Source organism: Micropterus dolomieu, linkage group LG07, assembly GCF_021292245.1.
Source record: "Micropterus dolomieu isolate WLL.071019.BEF.003 ecotype Adirondacks linkage group LG07, ASM2129224v1, whole genome shotgun sequence".
Lineage (NCBI taxonomy): Eukaryota > Metazoa > Chordata > Actinopteri > Centrarchiformes > Centrarchidae > Micropterus > Micropterus dolomieu.
The window spans coordinates 14,917,832-14,944,248 of record NC_060156.1 but is presented as its reverse complement, the minus strand read 5'-3'; the positions used below and the strand labels follow the sequence as shown (position 1 = coordinate 14,944,248).

At 38.7% G+C, this 26,417-nt stretch overlaps 1 protein-coding gene across 2 annotated transcripts in view; it reads left to right on the top strand.

The window, feature by feature from the left end:
* gpc6b (glypican 6b) overlaps nt 1–26,417 on the top strand; it is a 99,906-nt gene that overhangs the window by 42,090 nt on the left and 31,399 nt on the right. For both annotated transcript variants that reach the window (XM_046054630.1, XM_046054629.1), the window contains one exon: nt 184–349. In XM_046054630.1, the coding sequence (XP_045910586.1) occupies nt 184–349 (166 nt within the window). The remainder of the gene's footprint in view (nt 1–183; nt 350–26,417) is intronic.

The following is a 26,417-nucleotide window of genomic DNA, read 5'->3' as shown; positions in this document are numbered from 1 at the left end:
GCGCCTCACTCTGTCTGTGCGTTTTGGGGATACTTTCAAAATCTAGCGGTCTCTTGCTAGTTTCTCCAACATTGCCTACCCTTTAAATCCTCAGGGAATTAATGTAATTATTAGACGACAGAATGTTTTTAAGGAGCTGTCCTGTTGCTAATGACTGCTGTCACACTCTGTGTACTCTTGCAGGTAAACAGCACCCCAGCCTGTATCCGAGCACTGACCAAGATGCTGTACTGCCCCTTTTGTCAGGGCATGCCAGCAGTTAAACCATGTAAAAACTACTGTCTGAATGTAATGAAGGGTTGTCTGGCCAATCAAGCTGATCTGGATCCAGAGTGGAACCAGTACATTGGTAAGTCTTTGAAGCATTACTCCACAGTTTTTCACCTGGGTCATGCTGTTCTGTTATCTCCCGTTATTGAATTTGTTGTTTTTATTTGATGTTTTATATATGTTGGACTTATTGATGTAGTGGAAATGTGTGTGTGTGTGTGTGTGTGTGTGTGTGTGTGTGTGTACTATTTGTTGCTTTAGACAAGGTTGCATTTTAATGTGGAGGACTGCCAAAATCAAAAATAAATAAATAAATGACTCAATAAATAAATTAATATGCCATTAAATGCAACAAAAATAGTATTAAAAACAAATGTAAGCATTTATTCATTTATAAAATGTGACATAAATTGATCTCTGTTTTAATTTACTGCAATATTCATTTACCTTTGTATTAATTACCCGATTTATTTACATTTTATTTTCCATTTGATTTATTGATTTATTTGAGTGGTGGTGTGAGCTGTGCTGATGTAGTCTGTATCTTTAATATTATTTTGGTGCATTTAATTTCATATTCATTTATTTATTCAGTTATTTATTTATTTATTTGGCAGTTTCGATCCTCCATACCTGCACCACTGAATACTTTAAGTTAGAATTTATAGCGCTGAAACATTTTTTTACTTTAATAACCATTCATATGAATTACCGTGGTTTTGGTTTCACTTTTTCACAATTTCACAATTTCCAGGAGGTTAAATTCACAATTGGGGATAGAGTTGCTGATAGGATTCAAGTCATTATTGCCTTTCTTTGCTTCTGTTATCCTGAGTGTGACTTTTGGCCTAAGCAAACTGAATGTGTGTAACTCTATTATAAAGCATTTTACAATGGTTTTGTTCAAAATAGACTGATATGTAAATAAAATGTAAAAAGATGACTCGGGTCAAATGTTTACCTTGTAAATCTGCTGGATTACAGAAATAGGTGTGTTGTGCTGTCAAGTTTGACTTTCTATTTTAAGAGAGGTTACAGCTGGTGCTGTGTTGTTATCATGTTTTGACATGACTTCCATTGACACACAATGGGGCCTTGGATAAGAAGGTGCTTTATTTGTCACTCTTCTATCAACATTTCATGAAAAGATTTTATTCATGGGATTCTGCTCTCCTGCTGGGCTAAATGGGGAGTTGTAATAGGGCAGAAGTGCACTGCGGGGAGTGTCAAGTTTTGTGAAGAGAAGTTCACTGGGAACTCGTTCAGCTCGGAGACAAGAAGTACAAGCATGAATGTAATATTTATATATTTATTTAATATTTCATAGATTGCCTTGCACAGATGATTTCTGCTGTCATTTTAAAGGATTGAACTAAAGCAGTGACAGTGAAAACATGACTAGGCTGCTGTCAGAAACAGGAAAAGGAGCTCTGGTTTTGCCAGCCTGTGGTAAATAAAACACTGAAATCGCATCACTCAAAATTGAAAATTGCATAGTTTGGGTGTTAGGCATAGTAAAATAAAGAAGATGCAAGTTCTGGTCCTATGTCCAAGGATTCATTTGTTTTATTATCTCTTGTCTTTTCTCTTCCTGTGAAACTTGGAAATACATTTACTCATCTTTTGCACAAATGTATCTAATCAAATTTATTTGATTGTAATAGCTAGCAGAGTTACATCATGGTCAAAGGTGTGTGTTTAGATAACAGTTAGCAAAGCATTTGTGTTTACATTTCCGAGCGAATGTGGTTGAAATCTAATGTTTTAATTTCTTCCCATCACCCACCTCCTAATGGCTGATTGATCCCCAAAAATTAAAGCTCACAAGCCATGCTCACTCTTGAACAATCAACTCTATGAAAGGTTTGATCAAATCCCTTTCGAAATCATTGCCCATTCAACATACTCTGTTTCACTGGGAAATATGTCACAAAACAGAAGCTAAAGATATCAAACTGCAGTTCGCTACAACTTAGAGTGATATTTGACCACTATGGGACTCCTGCTTACATATACATTGAGCAGATTCAGAGCGCCTTACAAATGTACATCCATATTCACTCCCCTTGTTTAGTCCTCCATTTCCTAAGAAACCATTTGAGATTTTTTTTTTTGGTTTGCTTCATGTTCGGTACTCCTCACCAGTCCCTCGTTATCTTTGGCACTCTGCCATTTTACACCAGGCACATAGTGTACAACCAGTGTGTGTTTGCTTGTGACCTTGGAGCAGCTGCACAAAGTTTTTTGCCAGTCTTTGTGAGAGCCACTGGGGCTATATGGACCAGCGAACCAAAACAATGTGGGTGAAAGCTGGAAAGAGCTTCAGGGCCAAGATGTTGATTCTCAGTGCGATCAGCAGTAGCAACATTGTTACATTCAGTCATTTTATTAAGTGTTATTATCAAAAATATATCTTAATAGAGCTTTAAAGATATGCTTGATACACCAGGTACATGTAGACTTTGAGGACAAAGATGAGAAACAGCAATAACCACAACAGAATGTGTAATCTAAGAAATAATGTGATTTTTTTTTCTTTATTTTGTCAGTGTATAACAGTGTAACAATTTGTGTCTTCTTGTTTAAAGCTTAAAGAGGTGGTATTATGCTCATTTTCAGGTTCAAAATCTTATTTAGGGGTTGTACCGGAACAGGTTTACATGGTTTAATTTTCAAAAAACACCATATTTTTCTCATACTGCACATTGCAGCTCCTCTTTTCACCCTACATGTTGTACGCCTCGCTCTTGAGCTACAGAGTGGTGCATCTTACTTGTACAAAATCTTTGTTGGGAGTTGCACATGCGCAGTTTCCAGGTAAGGACTACTAGCCAATCAAACAATTCAAACAATTTGAACGTTTGCTCAGTAGCTTTCACATCAGGTGTAACATTATTATTATAGCTATAACTTTAGCTGTGTTAGCCAATGTTTACAACAATTCCGCACTTGAACAGTCTGTGAAGTTACATTGCCGTGTTTATTTTAAATATAATTCACAACCAATAAAGCATACTTACAGGTTGTGATTGTGAATTTCCAGGCCCAAACAGAGTTGGAGTTGCATCATCTTTTAGGACTAAACGTTGAAATGTTGCCGGTGTTCTGACGATTTATGCTGGCTTGCCGAAAAGTGCTACCATAGCGCAAATCAATAGACTCGACTCTACTCGGCCCTGCTCCGTTTTCCTTTGCAGATAGTACCCACAGATAGTACATAGTCATCATAGCAACGCCACACACAACTGCTGCAACGTAATGTTCAATGCGACACACACACCAGCAATCCACACAGCTTTCTCTTTTTTAAGTTAAAACGTTTCAACATTCCTCAGAATGTAAAGACAGATAAGCGGTATGAAAACCTTCCAGCTGTGTTTTCCTCTGCCGTTGTTGCTGCAGCGGTCTGTGTGACGGCGGGAGCAGAGGGCTCTGTGAGCGGGCGGCTGGCCGGCATCACACGCTCTTCCCGCGGGTTGGTACAGGCTTCCCCCGCAGCCACTTGCGGAGCTCCTCAACTCCGAAAATATTCAAGCACATTTTTGTTCCGCCATCACTTCTCGTAAAACTGTCAATATTCGAAATCTACACAGCTGATTTCTCACCTCAAAACTTCTCAGAAGTGGATTTAGTGATGAAATTACATACGAAAACTGTAAAATATAAAACTTTCTGTTGCTGGCCTCTGTCTGGTGCAGCAATGATGATGCAGTGACTAGTGTATATTCTCTCTGACCAATTAGCAGTCTGTCCTGTTTTCACGTTACATTTTAGTATCCCTCAGCTTGCTTGGAACCTCGATGGAGGTGAGGTGATACGAAAAAAGTACCTGGAAGCAGGTACAGGTACAACATTTCAACAATGGACAAAGGCGAGTCGAGCCAAAGGGCCTCTGCTCAGACTAGCTTGGTTTGAGGGCGTGCCTGACCCCTGCTAGCCGCTTGGCAAGCTTTATGACGAGTTTTCATTGTGATGTCACAAGTAAAGGAAGTGAAGGGCTGGACTACAAACGAGCTGTTTTCAAGCGGTTCAGAGCAGTGCTTTCTGTGGGAGATGGGAACTCCCTTTGGGCTGGACTTTGGGCTTTTTCACTTGCAAACCTGTTACATGCACAAAAAAGAGATATAACTCAATGAAGGAGAGGGGAAAAGCCAAAAAGCATAATACCACCTCTTTAATATTTTCAGTAACCAATTAGATCAGGGAAACAACCAGTTTTAAAAGAATACTGTGATGATTTAGTACAGTATTCCTACATCCATTGTGTCTACTTCTGTAACTATACATTGTGTGACAGGCAGAAAAGAAATCAAAATGTTGGGTGGATGTTTGCTGTGGATACATAGATGCACTAATATTGATATGGAAGCAGATATATTTCACAGATGAGCATTGTGGCCTCAATATCTCTGTGTTGAACAAGCACAGGGCAGAGCAGCTGCAGTGCGGCAGGAGAAAGGACAAGACTGACAGATGCTGGCATGTCTTATGTTGGGATACTTCCTCCTAGCAGGGGTGTAGTGGAGTGTATACACACATTACACATGACGTTTACCAACCACTCAAAACCTGAAATAGCGTATATGCAGGTTTCATTACTCTCAGTATGCTCTCTTGCACTTTTTCTTATGTAAACTCTGGGGTAATTTTATCTTCCATTGGATCAAAAAACAAACTTCTCTGAGCTGAACACAGCAAAAGCATTGAGTGGTGCAGTTTCAAAGGGACACAGAAGACACATATTAGATGGAGCATCTTCTTGGCTTGTGATGTGTTAAAGTATTTCCCTTATACTGACAGAAACAGAATTCATGACCTTTAGTGATTCCAATGTCCAATCAACATTATCAAATCCATTGTGATTGCTCTGCAATCACCTTACTTTAAAAATTATATTTCATTAATCCACAGTGCACACTTTATTAAACTAAGATTATATTTAACAAGCCAAGAGAAGCTGACCAAGTTCACAGTAATGAATGCCAACTTGTAGAGTTGTAGAAGGAAAATGAGGGTGTGTCTGCTTTTCAAACCTTTGGCCTGTACCAGTGTTAGTGGGATAACAATACAGTTAAAGGTTCTGTATATGAGATTATGAACATTAATATAGCAGCAAAAAACTATTTGCTATCTAAAGATATAGTGGACTAATGGCGTTTTGAGAAGAGAATGACGCCACACCCCCTCTGTTTGTGTTGTCATCTGAGCTTCTCCGTTTCTTTGTTTTGGTAGCCCGTCTGGCGGCGTGTGCATGCGAGTCCCTCACTGTGAAGCTGTTGGCTGTGAGGAGAGCAACACAATGACTGTTTCTTTTCTCATTTTTTGCCGTGAATTAGGGATTTATTTCGATCAAACCAGTGTTGGTGATTGTTCGAACAGTGGAAAGACTAACATGGTGGGCCGTAGCACCCATTTCTTTTAGTCTGGCAGTAAATGTCGCATACAGCTCTTTTAACGATATGCTTTCAGTCCCCCTTCGCTGGTTGGACACAACACACTGATTAATAAGGTGATACCAATGTTGATACAACTGGTTTACTAACTCTTCACGACCAGGCCCAGAATTAATATCACAAACATTGTGTGTGTTGTTATTCTAAACTCACATCCTTACCTGTGTACATATACAGTATTAAGTTTCCAATAACAAATGCAACACAACAGAAAAAGGAACTCCAATGCAATATCTCATTATGTCATATCATATGACTTAATATTAATAAATTACTTAATATAAATCTGCAATAATTTTTGTGTATTTTTTACCAGTTATTTAGCTGTACCACTGATAATATTACGTGCTAAAGACATGTTAAGCACAGAGCTGCAATGATTACTCAGTTGATCAAAATATTGATTAGTCAGTTAAGTAATGGGTACCAATTTTGATAATCAATTGTCACTATAGATTCATTTTAAGCACAAATGTCAAACATTCTGTGGTTCTTCTCATTTCTCTTCTTTAAAGTGAGTGTCAAGTGTAAACTGACCATCTTTGGGTTTTGAACTGTTAAGCAGACAAAACAAGATATTTGAAGACATCTCCTTGGACTGTGGGATATTGTGTGCATTTTTCACAATTTTCTGACATTTTATTGACTCAAGAAAATAATTAAGAATGCATTTTGAAAATGAAAAAAGATTCAAGGCTGAATTAACCTGTAATATAAAACTGTCCCGAAATAAACCACTGCAGTGTGCTATTACTGTTTCTTCTGTTGTTATTAAAGCCAACAGATGTACAATATTGGTTGCTAAGAAACACCTGTCGCAGCTCACATTCAACAAGCAATCAACAAAGTCAACAGGGCAGAAGCTGTAAAAGCATGTCTATTAATGACAGTTTCATCAGGCCAAACAGCATTATTCATCTTACCTGTCAGTCAGTCAGTCTGTGTGTATTATGTTAATATCCACCCATCTATTTAAAAACCACTTATCCTCTTCAAGGTCGTCAGGGTTGCCAGAGGGATGCCCCGGAGTACTTCAGTGAGATAACACATATAAACAGATATTCACACTCACATTCACACCTACAGACTTAAGAGTCACCATTTCACCTTAACTGCGTGAGAAAACCCACACAGAAACAGGGAGAAGATACAAACTCAAACACTCTCTGTCTCAACTAATGCATTACAATATTAATCCTGAACTAATGCTCATTCTGTCTTCATCACGATTCTTGTCAATTGGATTATTGTTCCTCGGTGTAGATTAAATGCCAGTTCTATATGTTTTGGCTCTGACATTTCATGCTCATTATAGGATGAAAGATTTTCAATTAGCTTAAGGTCTAACCACAAAAAAGGTATTGACTTGTTGAATTGTCAGGAAGGCTCTTTCATGTTCAGCACAGACAGACAAATTAGTGTAATGTTTAATGCCACATGAGCAGTATGCTAATATGAATCATTCTGTACAAATGTGTAAGTCTCATACAGTAAATGATTCTTACGAAGACATGGCAGTTAGTCCTCTTGCCTTTATTTAGATGGTGCGGTCAACTAAAAATGGGTTATATCTGCTCACTGAAAAAGAATAAGAAGCTTTGGCTTGACGGCTCAGAGAGAAACTGGGAGAAACACCCAGAGCCGGTACAGTCCGGACACAGAGCCGGTACAGATTTGAAGCTAAGATATTTATCTTGATTCCTGTGGCATCCATTCAGACTAATATGATATACCTGCTCCACTGACCAGAGAAGACAAGATATTGGGGAGACGAAAACTAATCCAACCAAAGAGTAAAAAATCCTTAAAACCTAGAGGCTGTGCCCCTGATAGCAACAATTTTTCCCTGCTTACTCACTGAACGACTCCACATGCAGGAAATAACACCCTCTGATTAAATAAATTCCAACTTGTGACAGAGGTTGGACAAAAAAAACCTGCCACTTCACATTAACCAAGGCCTCACCTCACCGCCAGAGGCAAACTACAACGGATGTGTGTTCGAAGAGCTGCTGCACTCGGAAATGTCTCAGAATTTATATGGCAGTTTTTTGTACTGCACTTTCACGCGGAAGATAAATATCATAAGCTCAAGTTTCTTGATATTTTTGTTGATGATTTGTTGCTAAGGCCAGTGCACAATAAATACATGGATACATTATGCATCTCAGTGAGGATATGTTTTAAGGATTCACTAACAGTCTTAGATCAGATGTCCTTGCGCATGTGCTTGTTTTGCTTGCCCCTAAGCAAGAGATTAATTAGACAAGCAAATAAAAAATGCGACCAAGAAATTTCATTTTAAACACATGCTGACAGCAGGTTCTAAAAGGCCAATGTCAGTTTTAAATACACATGGTCTCACATTGTCATTTCAGATTAATTTGGAAAGGTGCTGTTCCTGGAACTAATATAGATTTGTTTTTCAGGGTGTCATCTCATAATTAATATTGACAAAAGGTAATCCCTTTTGTTCAGTAGTGTTACTAAATATTTTTTCATGCAGCAGCCAAAACGATATCTATAGTTTTAGGGAACATAAACTAAACAGATCTAGCATGTCTGTAATCTGTATTTCTTCTTTAACGTTACACTGAATAAATAATATCTGAATAAATCATACAGTAGATTAAGTAGGCTCTGCTGAGTAGCCAGTCTCTAATCCATTTGTTACTGCTGGAGGACAAATCCTTACTGAACTCTCCCCATTCTGCCCCCTAAAGACAAGACTTACTTGGGAAATTAATTATGGAAACAGATGCTAATTGCAGTATGTTTTTTGAGAAGTATACTAAATACATTCTTGCAGTAAATTCATTGCAAATACCAGAATTTGATTTGAAATTAATTTATAATAAATGCTACTTATTTGCTTATCATTGTAAACATGCATTTAAAAAAGCAGCCCATGTGCCGTTTGGCGAGATTAATAGTGAGATTAGATTTTAATTATGTGTATTAGCAAAAGCACGGAGCGACTGATGAACAGCTGTCAGTCCGTTTACCGCACCTGAGAACTCTACACTGAATATAATGAGGAGCCACACGCAGAGTCCTCTGGGATATATAGAGCATTACGCATTCTGCATAAATCACTGGATATTTGTTTTAAGATTATCACTTTGACAGTGTTTACTGGTCTTTGTGTGTTGTTTGAAAATTCCGGTTGGATTTTCTTTTTGTTGAAGAATGTTCTGAAGCAGGCTGTTTTTAACTGTTTTTGATGTTATTTATCAGGCTGTCTACACTAATATCTTCTTCCTTTTTGGTCATTGAAATATCAGTCATATGCTGGGGTGATGGATATTGTCCTCAGCAGTTTACACCCTGCGTGTCATTATCATTTTTTGTGTTGGCAGTTAGTTGACACCTGTAATGAAACTTTTCCTCTTGCACCTTCAAAATATTAACAGTGAGACTCGCAGTTGGTTTAAAGTGATTCTTAAGTGAACCGGTTGACTCTGCCACAGCTCTCTATGCAATCTCGTTGCATTGGTGTTTACAGGCTGTTACTGTGCTCTCAGCGGAGACATGTCACCACATTGGAAGTGATCTGCATCGATTCTATCTGCTCATTTCTCTTTAATTAGGTGCTTTGTTTCACTTGGTAACTGGAGACAGCTGCAGCCTCACTGTTTATGAAAAATCAAGCTAGCAACACATCCTCTGCTTTGTGAAAAATTCCTCATGAATAAAATATTGAGTGGAAAAACCTTCCCTAATACACTGTGAGTGGACAGCCCATGGCTGAAAGTTAGACCACACAGACCAAAATATTTTCTGCTCACAGGGATGCTGGAGGGTTTTGTTCTTCTACCAGCATGAATTCATATATCTCGCACCTTGACACTATGCCATACTCAAGGCAAGCTAATACTACTTCCACACCTACACAGTGATGCAGGTTAAACATTCATTGGCAGCTAATCTGAATTGGTCAACACAAAGTGTGCAACCTGGCTTAGTAACCGTCCTGCTGGCAAGGGTTGCAGGTGGTTCAGATAATGCTTTGCTCTAGTGAACAGGCTTTTCTATTAAGCATAAGAATTTAATTCAGTGTCATTAATGTTTAAAATAGATTCAACTCATTCTCCAACTGATCTGACAAAGGAAGAGAGAGACAGAGAGCACTTGAGTGGGCGAGTGAGGGAGCAAGTGCATTAAAAAAGCTAAAACTTATTTCTATTTGGTACTTATGTAATATGATTGCGTATGGAACTACCATTGCAGACTTGAGTCTCTGTGAACAGTGACAGGCTAACTTGGTTAACTTGTGAGAGCAATCTCCTACGAGATAATCAGCAGTGACGGAAATTTTAAGGTCTTTCACTTAAGTTAAAATACTATACCACACTCTAAAAATACTGCCTTACAAGTAAAAGTGCACTGAAAATTGTACTAAAGTAAAAGTATGTAAGTCTAATCAGGTACAGATCTGTAGTATTAAAAATAAAAGTGCTCAATGCAAAAAATGGTTGCTATTATATATTATATCATTGGATTATGTGTAAGCAGCATTTAAATGTTGTAGTTGGTTGAGATTATGCTAGTTTGAACAATTTGTATAGAATGACAATTATTTTCAGTACGGCTTTATCTGCTATTTTTTTTTATTCATCGATTGATCGTTTGGTGACGGAAATGCCATTACAATTATCTAGGGCCCAAAGTGATACCTTCACAGTGCTTGTTTTGTCCAACCAACAGTCCAAACCTCCACATTATTTAAAAAATACATTTAAATCATTAAAATAAAGAGGTAGTTGCCAGTACATTTTCTGTCAATTAACTAATAAATTAATTGACTAATCATTTCAGCTCTATTTGTGTATTCTGTTGGGTAGTTTAACTAATAACAAAGCATCATATTTTATAAGCACTTACTATGTTTTGTATGCAACACTGTTCTTAGTTACATTCCACTACTGGGAATAATGGATTACGCTGAAAACATATTAAGACAAAGATACATGATGAGTTTGCTCTTACTTGAATATCATGACTCATTTCTGACTAGTTTCTTCCCAGCAATGCTGATTAATGTCTTAGTTTGTCATGAATTCTGTGTCACTGATTTCTATTTTTGCTCATCCTACATTATAAATCAACGATTTATTAGATGTCCTCCAAGAAAAAGGGAGACACAAAGCCACATTGCATCTGATTGTACAATCAGATGTGTTATTAGGCACACATCTGATTGTACAATCAGAGCTACAGTGGAAATCAGAGTGCAGTAAAATTCAGCCAACTGGTCTTTGTATTTAGCTGGCATTTCAGCTCCCCAACACCCAAAGCTAAAGGAATGATCTTCAATTGAATATGCAGACTTCTTATACAACTGGCCATCAGTGTCTGAACTTCTATCCAGAAGATAGATGCTTTTGAACAGCAGTGATTTAGAACAGTGGAGCCTAAAAGGCATTTCACTCACACCTCTGGAGTTAAATGGATTTATAATGGTTGTTTGCACTGTCTAATCTGTGTGGCTTGTTTCACCACCCATGGGCAAAAGGTTAGAAAGAAAATACAAAGCTCCACTGCAAAAATCTCCCACTACAAACCAAACTAGTAAAATTTGCTACCATCAAATAAAATATCTAGTAAAATCTCTGGTTATCTTGATATACGTACTATGAAATTCAAGATTCAGGTTCTTGAATCTAGATTATTGTTCTTTGTTCTTGTTTAGCACAATTTAACATACAATTAGAATTAGACATGGTATGTTAGGGTTTTTTTGGAAAAGGTTTTTATTTTTTCTTTATAAAAAGCGAAGAGAAGAAAGTAACAAAAATACACCTGATAATAATTCTGGACATATAGGAGAGGTCAACATAACCAAACTACACTTAAGCAACAGAAGAGAACTGTACAGTAGAAACTGATCCCAAAAACTGCAACATAGGGGAACATATAGTGGCTGATCAGGCCATTTAGACTAAGACATAACTATTAAACAAATTACAATAACCACAAAACATGTCATTATAGCACTATGGATTAACATCAAAAATGGTTGTCAAGAACAAAAATCTAACTAGAAAGCACTGCCCCTCCCCATTATGCAGGAGGATCATGGTGCAGTTCAGTTGGCAATAAACACCATTTAAGCGGGTCTGAGGCAGCGGGCGCTCCATTTGTTGGCAGGCCAGACAACTCCAGGAGCAACCTCAGGAACTGGTAACCCAAAGAAACATGAATTAACTTCATGTGGTGGCTCCTATTGATGAACTTACAGAGGATACTCACCTAAATGGGCAGCTCTCCTCGACTTAACTGAGTTTCAGCTCATTGTTTTGCTGTCTGGGCCGCAAAGCATTGCTGTTGTGGTTTAATCTCACTGCTCTGATAGCATCACCTTCAGACATCGCAGACTCCTCACTGGTTGCCCTGTACGGGTTAAACAAAGAAAATGTAACGTGTTGATATGTGAACATCAGAGGTGTGTCCAGTCATTGTGCTAAGCTAACTAGCTGCTCACAGCAGTCTTATTTTGACAGAGATGAGAGTGATATAGTTCTGGTTATCTAACTCACATAAGTGTTTTTCCAAAATGTCAAAATATTCCATTAGGCTACAGCAGTCTGAGTTTGTCAAAATAAGTGTGGATCTTTGTCCTGGCAGTTGGAACTAGACCGGATCCCTCAGCCACATCTCTGCAAAGAACACTGTTTAGAGAAAACAAAAAGTCCAGTAAAAATGTAAATGTATTCAGTCCTTTTGTTTCAAGATTAACCAATAAGGCCTAATGCAGAAGATAGAGTATTTATCAAGGATGTGAGATGCAACAAGAAGCAGGCCGGTGTTAAACATGAAAGAAAGTGTGGTGACTGATGATGACCACTTGCTAGTTAAATCTGAAAAAAGCTTACTTCCAATTCCACTATTTTATAACGATGCATTATCACAGTAACATGGTTTATATTAAGAGAAATTCAAAGGTGAAAGTGAGTGTCAATGTTTACAACTTTGATAAGAGGATAAAGAGGAAACTATCAATCTGGGCATGAGAAGAGAAAAAACTCCATGAGAGTGAATTGTGTGCACAGCAACATGCGTTCATATGCGCATGCATGAAATTAAACTTGCGCATTCCAGCAACCTCTGTGAGGACCAGTCAATACATGGATGTGATGGCACTAGGCGCACATCATTTTAAAAGACAGTGATTATCTGTCTCTCAGTCAGGGTTTAGTTACAACTCTGTTTATTAGCAGCGCAGACTGGGCAAAATGTATGCCTGAATATGTGATTCTTATTATTTCATGAGAGATATATTCAGTCAAGTCATAGTTTAAATAGTAATTTATATTTGAAAATGTATCAAGGAAAAACCTGGGGGAAGCAGTCTGAATGGGCCTGATGCAACTGATAACATTAATATCTAGCAAGTATTGTTATCTATAATTTACTGGCACTATGCCTAAATTTGTCAGTAGAGGAGACGCTGGATCATCAGCCAGTACCAGCACAGACTCCATCCTCAGCCAGTACTAGTACAGACCCAGTCTAGACGTCTTTAGCAAGTCACACACACACAGGTGAAACACAAGCAGCCTTAGCCAGTACGAGCACAGCCAAAGATGTACAGTCAGCATCAGATACAAGCTAATGGAACAGTTGCTGCTCCACCAAATGACCAAATGACCTGATCTTGACAGACTTTGTGAGGACTGAGTTAGTGTGCAGAGGTCCATTCAAACCAGGACTGGATTTTTCTAGAAGAGGTTTCCATTCAGGCTTCCTACAGAGACAGACTATTTTAAAGGAGGTGTGACTGTGCAGCAATGGTAAATTGTTTACATGGCTCACGAGTCAGGTAGGACGGCCCCATTGCAGAATTTTGCTCAGGACCCAAGGGAGGTCAGGACTGGCTCTGGAAATATCACAAGTAATTATCACAACACCATTGGTACCCATACTAAAACAGTAGGTTCTGTTTTCCTAAATGGCCACTAAGTGTTAAGGTTATCATCGGACATTATGAGAATGAGTCACTGCCCACAACAAACGATACATGATCCAGAGCGGGGGGGGCAGTTTACATAAGCACTCACAAATGTAGTTTTCACTAGAACATCCCGTAAATGTAGTTTGTTGGGAGTGATGGTGGAGATTTGCCTTGTTGTAGTCTATACACAGTATCCCTGCCTCTGCTGAAGTATTTAAATTACTGGTCCCATAGTGATTTATACTGCTTCACCCATAAACCATATAAAATATCCAAATTAAAATATTATTTTTCAAAGAGGGGCGACACGCTACGGATGACCCATCCAAAAGACAGCAGTTAAATTTTTTTAGAATGTGTCTTTATTTATTTACTGCTGTTGCACGTCTCCCGTCCAAATGGACCACTTTGTTTTACAAGGCCAAAATGAAACCACACTCATATATAACTTGCCTATACCAGTTAAATATTAGTAAATTTATTTTAATAAATACTTAAGAGAATAAAAGACAATAAAAGAGATGTTTTTATTGAGACTGCTGCAGTCCGCCTATTTCACAGCTGCCGGTGTTCGCGCTGTTGAGTTTTATTACATTGTTATTTTTATGAACAAAATAGCTATTGTTTGTTGGTGTTTACATCTGACATAAGACAAATATAGCCATAAGTGTTTTACAATAATTGTTCCACCTGGTGATGACATGCAAGCTCACAGAGACCAGTGTGGCTTGTGCACTGGACCAGACAGCAGCCGGCAGCAGTTGGGCATCTGGCAGTCACACTGTTGAGATTTACTAGGTTACATTACAATTCATTATTTGTGAATATGATTTTAGACGTTGCTTACTGTTTATAGCCAGTAGCCTACTATTTCCAATATCAAGATCTAGTTTGTATTCACAAAATAGTTTGTCAAGCAGCTGCGCTGGAAAGCGAAGCGCTCTCCACCTTGACAGTGTACTTTCAAAGTTTTAGGCAGACAGGTCCTGCGAATAAAAAAGTGGAATACACACAAACACACACATACAGCAGAGCAGAGAGGCCGCTGGACACAACAAAATATGGTAATATAAAATGTATAATATTGTATAACTAGTTGTAGTGTTAAAAAAGGGATTTTGAACTCTGTTGAAAAGCCCTAAATATAATGTAAGGTTTTAGTGATGTGTTTAAAAGTAGTTTGCAGTTTGTACATTATAATATATTCTCTTATATGCTGCTACTGTATCAATCTATCTATTGCTTTACCGCCAGTTCATTGGTTAGGTTCGGTTAGGGGATGGAGATGCCACAGTGGATAAGAGACATTCCTTTGGTGTGGGAGATCTGGGTTAAAGCAATTGTAAGTTGTTTTGGACAACAGCTAAAATGACTATATGCACAATGTTGTCACACTCATGTACAATACAGTGATGATGAAATTTGTAAATTATCATTGGACCAACGAGATGTCAATATTATATTCTGGTTGTGTTGGATCATTATTTTACATGTTTTAGTCAATAACAGATTAGCATGAAAACAGAACATTAAATTGATTTAAGAGATTCTGCCTTATAAGAAGGAAAAGCAGAGCCCGCCCTCCTCTGCCCCTGACCACCACTTCACATAATCTGCCCTTTCCCATTTTCCATGACTTTCAGGTGTCACTGTTGAAGCATTTTATAAATTATACTAAGATTTGGTAATGGTTTATTTCAACCAGTTACTATATTTTATACGTTGAGCTCATACCTCTCAAAAATAGAGGAGGAGCAACGTCCTCTGCCTCTATGGACAATCCTCCTCTGAGACCCAGCCTGTACCACCCTTTTATATCATCTGCCTACAGAAGTCAAACAAATGTTGTAGAACATTGTGCTCCTTAACAAGGCAACATTGGGTGAATATTGTGCTCTCACTCTGTTTTAAGCGCAAAGGCATACAGTATGTAGCAACAACATTAATTTCTATTTTGTTTTATAGTTCTTTGCATGCCTAATCACTTACAGGCACAGGTACATGAAGATGTGGTTGAGTGGATCTAATTACAGATTCACTTCCTGCCTGTGCAATAACTGCAGAAATCAGAAATCTGTGAAGAGAGAGAAATTATTCTCTCTGGTGTATTTATGAGCAGTGAGGCCTTTCATTGTATTTGCACAGAGATGCTCCGTTGTCTTTGCTGTCTAGATCTCCTTTGACTTTTGTGAGGCTGATGTGCTCTGTAACATGTTGCTTTTAGAAAGTGCATACAAGGATACTTTAACATATTTGTGGGCAAAATTGTAGAAACACTCTTGTCAGCATTCATAGACTGAAATTCCATGATATCTCAAACCCCATTAGTAACATGATCCGCTTGTGAATGCCTCATTATTGAATTATGTTGCTTAGTATCATTAGCAGTGCGGTACAGTATCAGTGCTGCTACAATATATGGCTTCTACATATGAGCCTTGCATGCTGTTTAGTGTGCTGTTATCACTCCATTGCAACTCAATACAGTATAGTGTATAATAGCCTAATGAAAAAAGAATGATGATGAGTGTGTCATGCTTTATTTTCAAACCAGACTATGAGTTTAAATCCATGCTTGCGGCTCTCTGAGTATGGACTTAGGCACAACAATGCTTTGGGCTAAATGCTAATGTTAGCATTCTAACAGGTTTACAGTAAAAATGCTAACATGCTAATGTTTAGCAGTTAATGTTTAGTATGTTCACCATCCTAGTTTACGAGCCGGGGCTCTGGTCGCCCTAAGAAGCGATCGAGGAAAAGGGGCTGCAGAGCTGGCGTTCAGGTCCAGCTGCGATGGCGCTCGTCGACGAACAGATAGGCAGCAAACCTCGGGTCCACTCAGCGCGATGTGGCCCAGATGTTTGCTGCCTATCTGACTCCACAACACGGGTGGTCACCATCCAATGCTGCCTCACCACCTGTTCTGCCCGCCTATTGGTCGGGAATCTTTCCTGTCATAATTAAATTAGAGAAGGTTCTAATAGTTGGAGATTTTAATTTACATGTCGACAATGTCATATGTAACACAGCTGCGGATCTTTTATCCATCACTGATGCTTTTAACTTTATTCAACATGTCTCAGGGCCCACACATATTAAGGGCCACACCCTGGACGTAGTTTTCTCACTTGGCCTCCAGGTAGAAAATGTCTGTGTGGAGGACGTATATGTGAGTGACCACAGTTGTGTAGTCTTTCATCTTAACTTCCCATTGGACCCGTTGCCCCCGAGATCCAGGGCCCAAAGACGTATCATAAATAAGGATGTCACCGAGAAGTTCACTGCTTTGTTTGAACCCGGTATGTTGTTGGGATGCCAGGATGTGGACGTTTTTATTGACTCTTCTATCCCTGAAGGTGCTGTATTTTGTAAAACTGACAGCAATGAGTTTCTGAATTTCTTTATAAATAGGATTGCAGATATCAGGGCAAGTGTCTCCCAAACTCCTTCCAATCCTCAGTGACCCACCCCCCTCTCATGGTCCTCTTTTAACCCAGTGTCACTGCATGACATCAAATGCCTGCTGGAAAAACTGAGACCTTCCTCTTGTTCTATGTATGTCCTCCCTACTCTGCTCTTTATAAAAGCTTTTGATTCATTTGGCTCTAGTATTGTGAACATGCTTAACATCTCACATCAAACTGGCATGGTCCCTATCTCCTTTAAGCATGCAATCATTGAACCAGTACTTAAAAAGTCTAACCTGGATCCATCAGACCCTAAGAACTATAGTCCCATTTCAAAATGCTCGTTCGTGTCAAAAATTCTTGAAAAAATAGTAGCAGTCCAACTGACTACCGTCCTTGAGACCCATGAATTATTTGACAAATTTCAGTCTGGGTTACGCAAAAACCACTTTACCAAAACCTCTTTACTTAAAATCTCCAGTGATATTATGATGGTCGCTGATTCTGGAAAATGCACAGTCTTGGTCCTATTAGGCCTTTCCTCAGCTTTCGATACTTTCGATCACAATATCATGCTAAAAAGACTTCACGAGCTGGCAGGTATGTCTGGAACTAAAATGGTTTTCATCTTATCTGTCTGACAGAAGTTTTAGTGTTCTTGCAAACAGGTTCATGTCGGATAAAGCAGTGTTGTCATATGGGGTACCCCAAGGGTCCATCCTTGGACCTATCTTATTTCTCCTGTACATTCTCCCTCTTGGACAAATTATCAGACAGTTCAGCGATATATCTTACCACCTTTATGCGGATGATATTCAGCTGTACCGCTCATTTAAGGCCACAAATCTCCATAAATTATCCGCCCTAGCAAACTGTTTGAGCAAGATCAAGCACTAGCTGAATGAGAACGCTTTGCAACTGAACACGGATAAGACAGAGACATTAATTACTGCACCTGATAGCATTACCCCTTTGATCAAGCAGTATTTGGGTGACCTGGGCTCGTCTGTGAAACCGAGCCTTAGGAACCTAGGTGTTGTCTTTGATTCAGCAATGTCCCATTTACTAATTAGCAGTCAACAGTGGGGGTGGTGATGGAGCAGTGGATAAGCCTATGCCTTTGGTGTGAAAGACCTGGGTTCAATCCCCCCCTGTGACTGATCCACCATTGTGTCCCTGAGCAAGACACGTAACCCCTAGTTGCTCCAGAGGCGTGTGATCTCTGACATGAATAGCAATTGTAAGTCACTTTGGATAAAAGCGTCAGCTAAATGAAAACTTTGTTATAATGGCTCTAGATGAAAACAGGGATCACCCAAGTTATTACTATTCTCCCTGTGGGGAACAAGAATGATTGTGCAAAATTTCATAGTAATATACTTCAGTCTGGACCAAAGTGGTAGACAGACAGAGCAGCATTGCCAGCCGTAGAGTTACGTTGTTACAGCAAAGAAAATTATAAAAGCAGGTCTTTGTAAAAGCCAACAAAAATTGCCTTCACCACATAAGATTGTATTTATAGTGATAAACTCTGATAAATTCTGTTGGCTCCTAGGCCAGACCTCTGCAAGAATCTCATCATTTCCCCGCAACTTGTGGGTGTTGTTGTGGTAAGGCAAAGCAGGATGTGTCAGGAAGCAAAGCAGAGGAGCTCGGTCAGGATGAGGCTGATTCCCCACGTTCAGCTGTGATCAAGCTGGCAGTAGTTGCTGTGCCAGGGTATATACAGGAATCCTGAAGTAAAATTCAATACCTTTTTAAGACCTTTTCAAGACTTCAACATATTTTAAGACTGTCACGCCACTTTGAGCTATAACCAATTAAATCAGCCACACACCTTTAAAAGAGACATTTGTTTTTAAAAGGAATTTAAATATATTTATAACATATTTATTGCCTTTATGTCACCAGGTTGTAACGCCACCTAAAAATTGAGGCATTCACCAACTTTCTCAGCTGCCTATAACAGCCTGTATGGGCCAACTGTTCTCTATGTGAAGGACTGGTCAGATTTCCTGTCTTATATAAGCTGTGACGTTTATGTATGCAACATTATAGCAAATCATGTGAAACAGTGTAATTTTGTGTTTTAGTTGGTTTAAACTAGATAATGTGAGCTTGCATGCAATGATATGTGTGATAACTTTCATCGACCACTTGATCAATACAACAAAATTCAAATAGGCCAGGGGGGAACAAAGATGAAGAGAATATACTGAGTGATGAATAATGTAAGTAGTGTACGCGGTGTAGCACAGGCACAACCTGGAGGAGGAACTAGTCTAAATGACAGTAGTAATATAATATTATAACATTAAATTAAAAGTATATTGTTAATTTAATAGTAAACCGTAAGTTTGATATTAATATATTCATTATGTTACTATATTCAATATAATTTCATATAATAGTATATAACTTACAATAATTAATTACAGCTGTTTCAGTTTGGGGTTGTTTTTTGTGCAAGAAGAATTCTCTAGGCTACATGATAGTCTCCAACCTTGATTTTGGGCAGGCTACTAACTCATCAATAATCATAACTGTTTATGCAGAAAACTGAGTTCAACATTTATAAAGTTTGTTGCAGCACATCAAACTTTTTTTTAAATCCCGCTCCATCCAGGCTGTGATTGATCCATTCACAAAAAGTGACAATGACGAGAGTATCGGCTTTTTGAAAAGTTGAATGTATTTCAATGAAAGGCACCGATTTAGCTAAATAGCACAGCTAACGTTCGCTAAACCCACACGCTCCTTGAACGTTCCCTGTTGTCTTCCGTCTTACCGATTCAGCTGCTGGCGGCGCATCTCACTCTTGTTTTTCAGGAATGGGGCTGTTCAAGTGGGCATAGAGCGACTGGCCAACTGGGTTAATCCCATTATTCCTGATCGCCACTCCGACTATGTTTTGGACAATTATCATTGAGGGTCCGGCTGGGTGGGAGATTATGGTTGGTTGTACTCATAAATCATTTTCGCACGGGTCTATATTTTGGAGCGTTTAAGAGTGAAATAGCGTTACAGAAACGAATCACACAGTCGCTACTCACTGCCTGTCTAATATTTTTTCTATGCATTATAAATAAATACGTTCACCTACACTTTTAGCAAACAAACCTTTGAACAAACAGGATTTTCACATTGAAAAAAATATCTTCAAAATGACCTTGTTAAATGGCGATTAAGACTTACTTTTACTTTTTAATAGCCTTAATTTTCGCAAAATTGATTTATTACCTTTTAAGACTTTTTAAGACCCTGCGGACACCCTGTGTGCATACAAGACTGCAGATCTACATCACATTGTCTCCCAGAATTTAAGTGAAAAACACATGTATCTTTCCTGTGGTGTCTACACTTTATATAGTCATGACATACTCTTTGTAAATCCTTCTATCAGCAGAAAATACTTTTAATATACATAATTGTCCTTTTCTGTGACTGTCCTAAACATGGCACTGGAGGTATTACCACCAGCTTGTCTGTGGTAGCCGTGGAGAAATTCAGTGTGTTAATGGGGTCTTATAAAACAAGACATTATCATTTGAAAAAGCTTTTAAGGGTTTGGTTGGAAAAATTAATTCTTGATGGTCTCAGTGTGAGAGTCTGTTTTATTGTTATTAATACTTTAAGAGTATAGTGTTTACTGTTTTTAACTGTGCCTTTGTGTGAATGTGTACACATGTATGTGTCTGTGCATACATGTATGTGTATTTTCAAGGTCTTTTTTATCAGGACAAAGTGTGACCACGGAATAACATGCATTTTTTTTCCTTTTCCATTTTTATACCATTTCATGTAGCACCATTAGTTGGTTGACTGAACCACAGATGAGCTATGCTTTACAGAATCCAAATTACACTGGAGCCATTTTTCATTCTGTGGAGCTCTTCACAGGCAAAGAGCCATAGATGGGCCTGTTCACTTTCCTTATTTGTCCTTGTCTGCTGGAGGTTGCCGCTGGCTGACATAGCCTGAATTTAAGTGGACATCCATCTCGATAAAGAGGCAGAGCCTGAAGTAATATCACCTCCTCAGATCTTTTTTTCCCTGTTTAGCAAGACAGCGCAAATAAGCATGTTTCACGTCACAAACTGAAACATTAACCTCCAATATGAAACAAAATATTGCAATCACACTGTGGTTTCACCGCATGGAGTCTTTTAATTTTACATGTCTATATCCAGTAAAGCAAGGTCTCAGTTGTTGTTTTTAACCCCCCTCCTCGCCTAGAATAGGACAAGATGTGTCTATTTGCATGGCTGTGTTGTGATGATAAAATGATTTCCTCTGGCTGGCCAGTGGCCTATCTTAGGGCTGCAAAAGTGATGCAGGGAAAATTTGGCTCAGAGTGGCAGCCATGCCACAGTGGACTGGACTTCATGCACTCCTCATAAATGAGAGTCATTAATTCTCCATGTAGGTTGACTTTTTCCACATGCAGTGCAGGAGCCCCTCTTCCTTTGGGATAAAACCATACCCCGGCCTGACTCAACCCAATCAGCACCACTTCTCATTCTCCTGTTCTCTCTCTCTCTCTCTCTTTCTTTCTTTCTCTCTCTCTCTCTCTCTCTCTCTCTCTCTCTCTCTTTCTCTTTGTGTTTTTTCCTCATCTGCTGTCCCTCAGCTGTGTATGAAGACAAACTTCCTGGCCCCTCTGTTTGTCAAGCCCATCTGATAAGTTGCAGATAAGTCACCATCGTCGGGAAAGATTGCCATCGTCTCTTATGCTAGAGGCACTCTTCTTTTCTCTTATTATGAAATATGAGTTGCTCCCGGTTGGCTCCCTTGACCTAAATTTTTAGAATTTGCACTTGACAGTCTTAAAACCTTTTTTTTTATGTGTGTTTGTTATAAAGTAAGCAGACATACCTGAGGCAGTTGAATGAATTTACATCATAATCAGATTAAACAGGAAGCTGTATGGCAATGCCAAACTCAGACTTTTTTTAAGAAATGCAACAACACAAAAAGAAAGTATTCTGCCTTAATTGCAGTATAATGTCAAGAAACACATGCTGATCAACATTCATGCTAATAGACAAGTTGTAACAAACCTTAATTATTTCATCTACACTTAGACCATTAACACAATTAAGCAATTGAAGTGCTACTGTAGAAAACCATTTCGCACTGTTGTAGTCTGTATATTAAAAATCTCTGCGAGCATCATAGGCAATTTGCAATCCACAGTGTAAACAAACAGAAGAGCTCTTCAAAGGCTCAGACTTTAATAGAATTGGAAAGGAAATGGAGCCAGAGCTGAGCTAATGTTTCTCAGCTCTTTTCCTGTGCCATTAGTGATCCCAGGTCCCAGAAGAATGAAAAGCTGGACAGGTCTTGCTATCAAAGAACTGGAGTGTAATTTAGGTTTTTTTTTTATGTACAGTATTTCTCTCTTATATCCCCTTTAAGTCTTTGGCTACCATTTACACAGAGTATTTTCCATTTTTTTCATATATGTGGCTTTTACATAGTCACTGCTTTTTGGTCTGTTCTCTGGAATATTATCTGTGCCTCCACAGTTTGGGAATAAATTATACCATTCTCTTGTGATGGGTGGGTAAGTGGGAGCAGCAAGCCAAAATAAATATATAAGCTATTCTTCAAAAAGCAACATGCTGCTAACTGCATTTTAGTGCAGATTAAATAAACTCTTGAAGCAGTCACGCCTAAGAAGCCATTGTTTCTGTAGTCTCCAAATGACAGGATGACCCTATTTAGTAAGGAGGTAATTGAAGAGTCATTATGACAGCCTGCTGGTGAGGTCTTGTCCTGGGAGGTCTGTGGATGGAGATGCCGCTGCTGACACCATAAGTAATGTCTCCAGATATGGGATTTGCTCAGTTATGAGTTAGTGGTTTGGTGATGTCCAGCTCCCTGTGGCACACCATTCAAACACAAAACTGCCATTGCAGGGACTGTGGAACATTAGTCTATAAACCCTGTGGGGTTGAGAGCACTTCAGCACTGTTGAATGGCAATATCAATTAACTAATTTAGCCTCTAAAGTGCAGCAGCAGTTGCCTGACTAGTTTGAGCTAATGTGAAATCTGCACCATGAGTTACTGTTAGAATTTCTAACAGTAACTCGTGATAATTCTCTGCATCATAAAGTTGCAACTAAACCCTCCTCCCTGTCTCTGCTAGGCCTACAGTAGCATCCTTCCTCACAGGACTGGTACTAGGGGACCAGGGCTGTACAGCAATATACTACTTAATGAACACAGTATAGGAAGTAAACACTGCAGCGAAATGTTTTCTCACTGACTGCTCCCAACATCTGAATACACATAATTTCAAACAAATAATAACAACAGCACGAAAGGCAATAGAATATATGCCTAGCAAAAACCATAAATAGTAGCAGCAGTAATAGTTGCAACAGTAACTGTGTGTGTGTGTGCGTGTGTGTACAAATAGATTTTTATATTTTTAAATCTTGATATACAATTATTTGGAAATTAAAACAAAGTATGCTATAGTCTAGCTAGTGTGCCCTGCGTGTGCATTTGTGTTTGTGGTGTAAAGGTATGTGTGAGTGTGATCTATCCTAATGAAATTAATTAGCAGTTAATTAGAGCCACAGAATTAAGAAACTGGCAGCATCTATGTCACGGTATGTGTCTCTGATATTGCGGTCTTCCAACCTCCAATGCACTCCGATCGATCGGACACCGATCGTAATCGGCCGATAATGGCTATAACTAGTTTGATCGGTGGTCTCTAAAAGCCGATCAGATGATGCAATACTCGCTGGCAGCTAAAATGGTTTCACTACACTGTCTGAGCAGTTTTCAAAGCTAGCTAGCACCAAAGTCTTTTTAGACAGGAAGCGATTGAACGGTGAATCTGAAGATGTTTGTTTGAAAACGCTGCTGACCCTGTGGGCAAAAACTGAGGACTTTAATGCAAAAAAAAAACCTGGTGTGGTTATACGTCTGTATTACTTTCTTCTTTCGCCAAATTTTATCCAACTGATCAACTCTAATACGCAGCTATAACGCTGCTGTGGTTGGAGAAGATCATATTAGTTATAAAACTGTTATTTGTTGTAAAGCTGTTACCATAGTAGTGTGGATGTAGCTGGACTTTCTCTTATGATGTGATTATGATGTGATTTTGACTGAATGTCCCAGTTTGAGTAATCTCCATAGGTAACCTCTGATCGGGTCGGTCGGCCCATCTTGGAGTTGGAGTTAAAACCAATATTCACTTCAAGGTGGTGCAAAGCTTCATCCCCTCTCAAAAATATTACCATAAAGTGTGGAATTTGCGACACAACGTAATAAACGATAGAGCATAATTTTTAAACAACAGACATTTTTCTATAGTCAAACGATGTATATAGTCATATCGCACAGCCCTATTTTGAATTCAACATCTTTCTTTTAAATGATCAGAGGTGTTAATGGAAAAGGGTTAACCACAAGTGACAAGTGGAGATGATAAGGTTAAGTGTCTCATGTTCAACAAGGCCTTCTGGCTTGTGTCCACACAAAGATATTAATGAGCCACTGACCTTATTCATTGCCCGCAGCAGATGTAAATAAATGCTTGGCTTTCAAAAGTTCTATTAAATCAATGACTCATCAGCACTATTTGTTGCATGCAGCATAATTAAATTTTGTTGACTTGACTGAGATGATCTGCATAAAAATCTAATTTGCCCAAAGAAGTATTCATGCTTTGTAAGTATGTGTTGGTGGACTGTGGCAAGAAGGCGGAGGTGATTGACAATACTGTGTAGTAATCAAAAGGCAAGACAAAAACTATGAAACTATGAACTTCAATGAAACATAGCATAAGAAGTTAACAATTATTTTCAATTAAATCAGCAAATCCTCACATTTGAGAACCTGGAAACAATCTTGGTCATTTTGCATGAAAAAAGTATTTAAACAATTATCACAATAACTGTCCATAAATCTAAAATCTAATCTAAATTAATTGTTTTAGTACTAATTAGGTAGGTATAGTAAATATATACTGTATAATGTGTTTACATCGATGATACTTGATGCTTAAACATAGTCAAAGTTAATGGACTATATTTCCCACCAGATGTTAAGGGTTTTTTTGTGTTAAGATTGAGAATTATTATATGTGTACATGTTCTATGTGTATATAGCATGAAGGAGCTACAACTTACATTACACTGTGTACCCTGTGTTGTAAAACGACAAATAAATTTACTTGATTCCTTGATGAGGGTGACGTGATGGTGCAGTGGTTAGCACTGTTGCTTCACAGCAAGAAGGTCGTGAGTTTGAATCCTGGTCGTCCTGGCCTTTCTGTGTGGAGGTTGCATGTTCTCCCCGTGTATGCGTGGGTTCTCTCCGGGTGCTCTGGCTTCCTCCCACCGTCCAAAAACATGTGGCCCTGTGGTCGACTGGCGACCTGTCCAGGGTGTACCCTGCCTTTTGCCCGATGTCAGCTGGGATTGGTTCCAGTGACCCTGTACACAGGATAAGTGGTTGATGATGGATGGATTCCTTTAACAAAATCAAACTGCCTTTTTTTACTTTCTGTGCAAACTGACAGACCCACATAAACAAAATGCAACACCAGAAATTATATTATTATTATTCTAAGCAAATATAGGAAAACTGCAAATGCACATGAGTGGAACCCTTTTTTCTTGTTTTTTTAAGATTGTGCTTTTAACATTTGCAGTGAAATTCTACATGTGTATTCAAATGTGTCCATATGTCTTAATTAAGTTGCAGTGCACAGGGCTCCAGGCTCAAGCGCTACTTATATTTGAACCTACCATATCAGACATTACAGGAATGTGTCTCTAAGCATGTGGACAGGACCACATAATACATCTCACTAAAAATATTGACTAAAAATAGAGATAGTCAGTCATACTCCAGTGCAATCATTCCACTGCATGCAGTGTTTAAATGAGACATATTATGCTCAGTCTGTCTTGTAGCTTGCTAGTTCAGCAAATAATGACCGCTTGGTGTTGTTAATAAAGTGCCATGTCTGGGTGGGCTGTGGTGGGGGCATGGCTGGGGGCGGTGACTGTATAGTAACAGCGTTACGAATTCCTGTCAGGTCGTTTTGATATTTTCACAGTATTTATATAGCATTGAAACCTACTTTATAATACAAAAACAAATACATGGATATCTCACTTTCTACAATGTGGGACCTTTGACATACTTGGCAAAAATTGCTATATTGATAGTAAAGCATTCACAATTTTGGATTGTACTTTACTATCACTTTGATACCAGTGAAAAGTGTTTCTTTAACTCAATGTGTGTTTGTTTGCACCTCTGCTCTCCCCCCCCCCCCCCCCCCCCCCCCTTTTTTTCC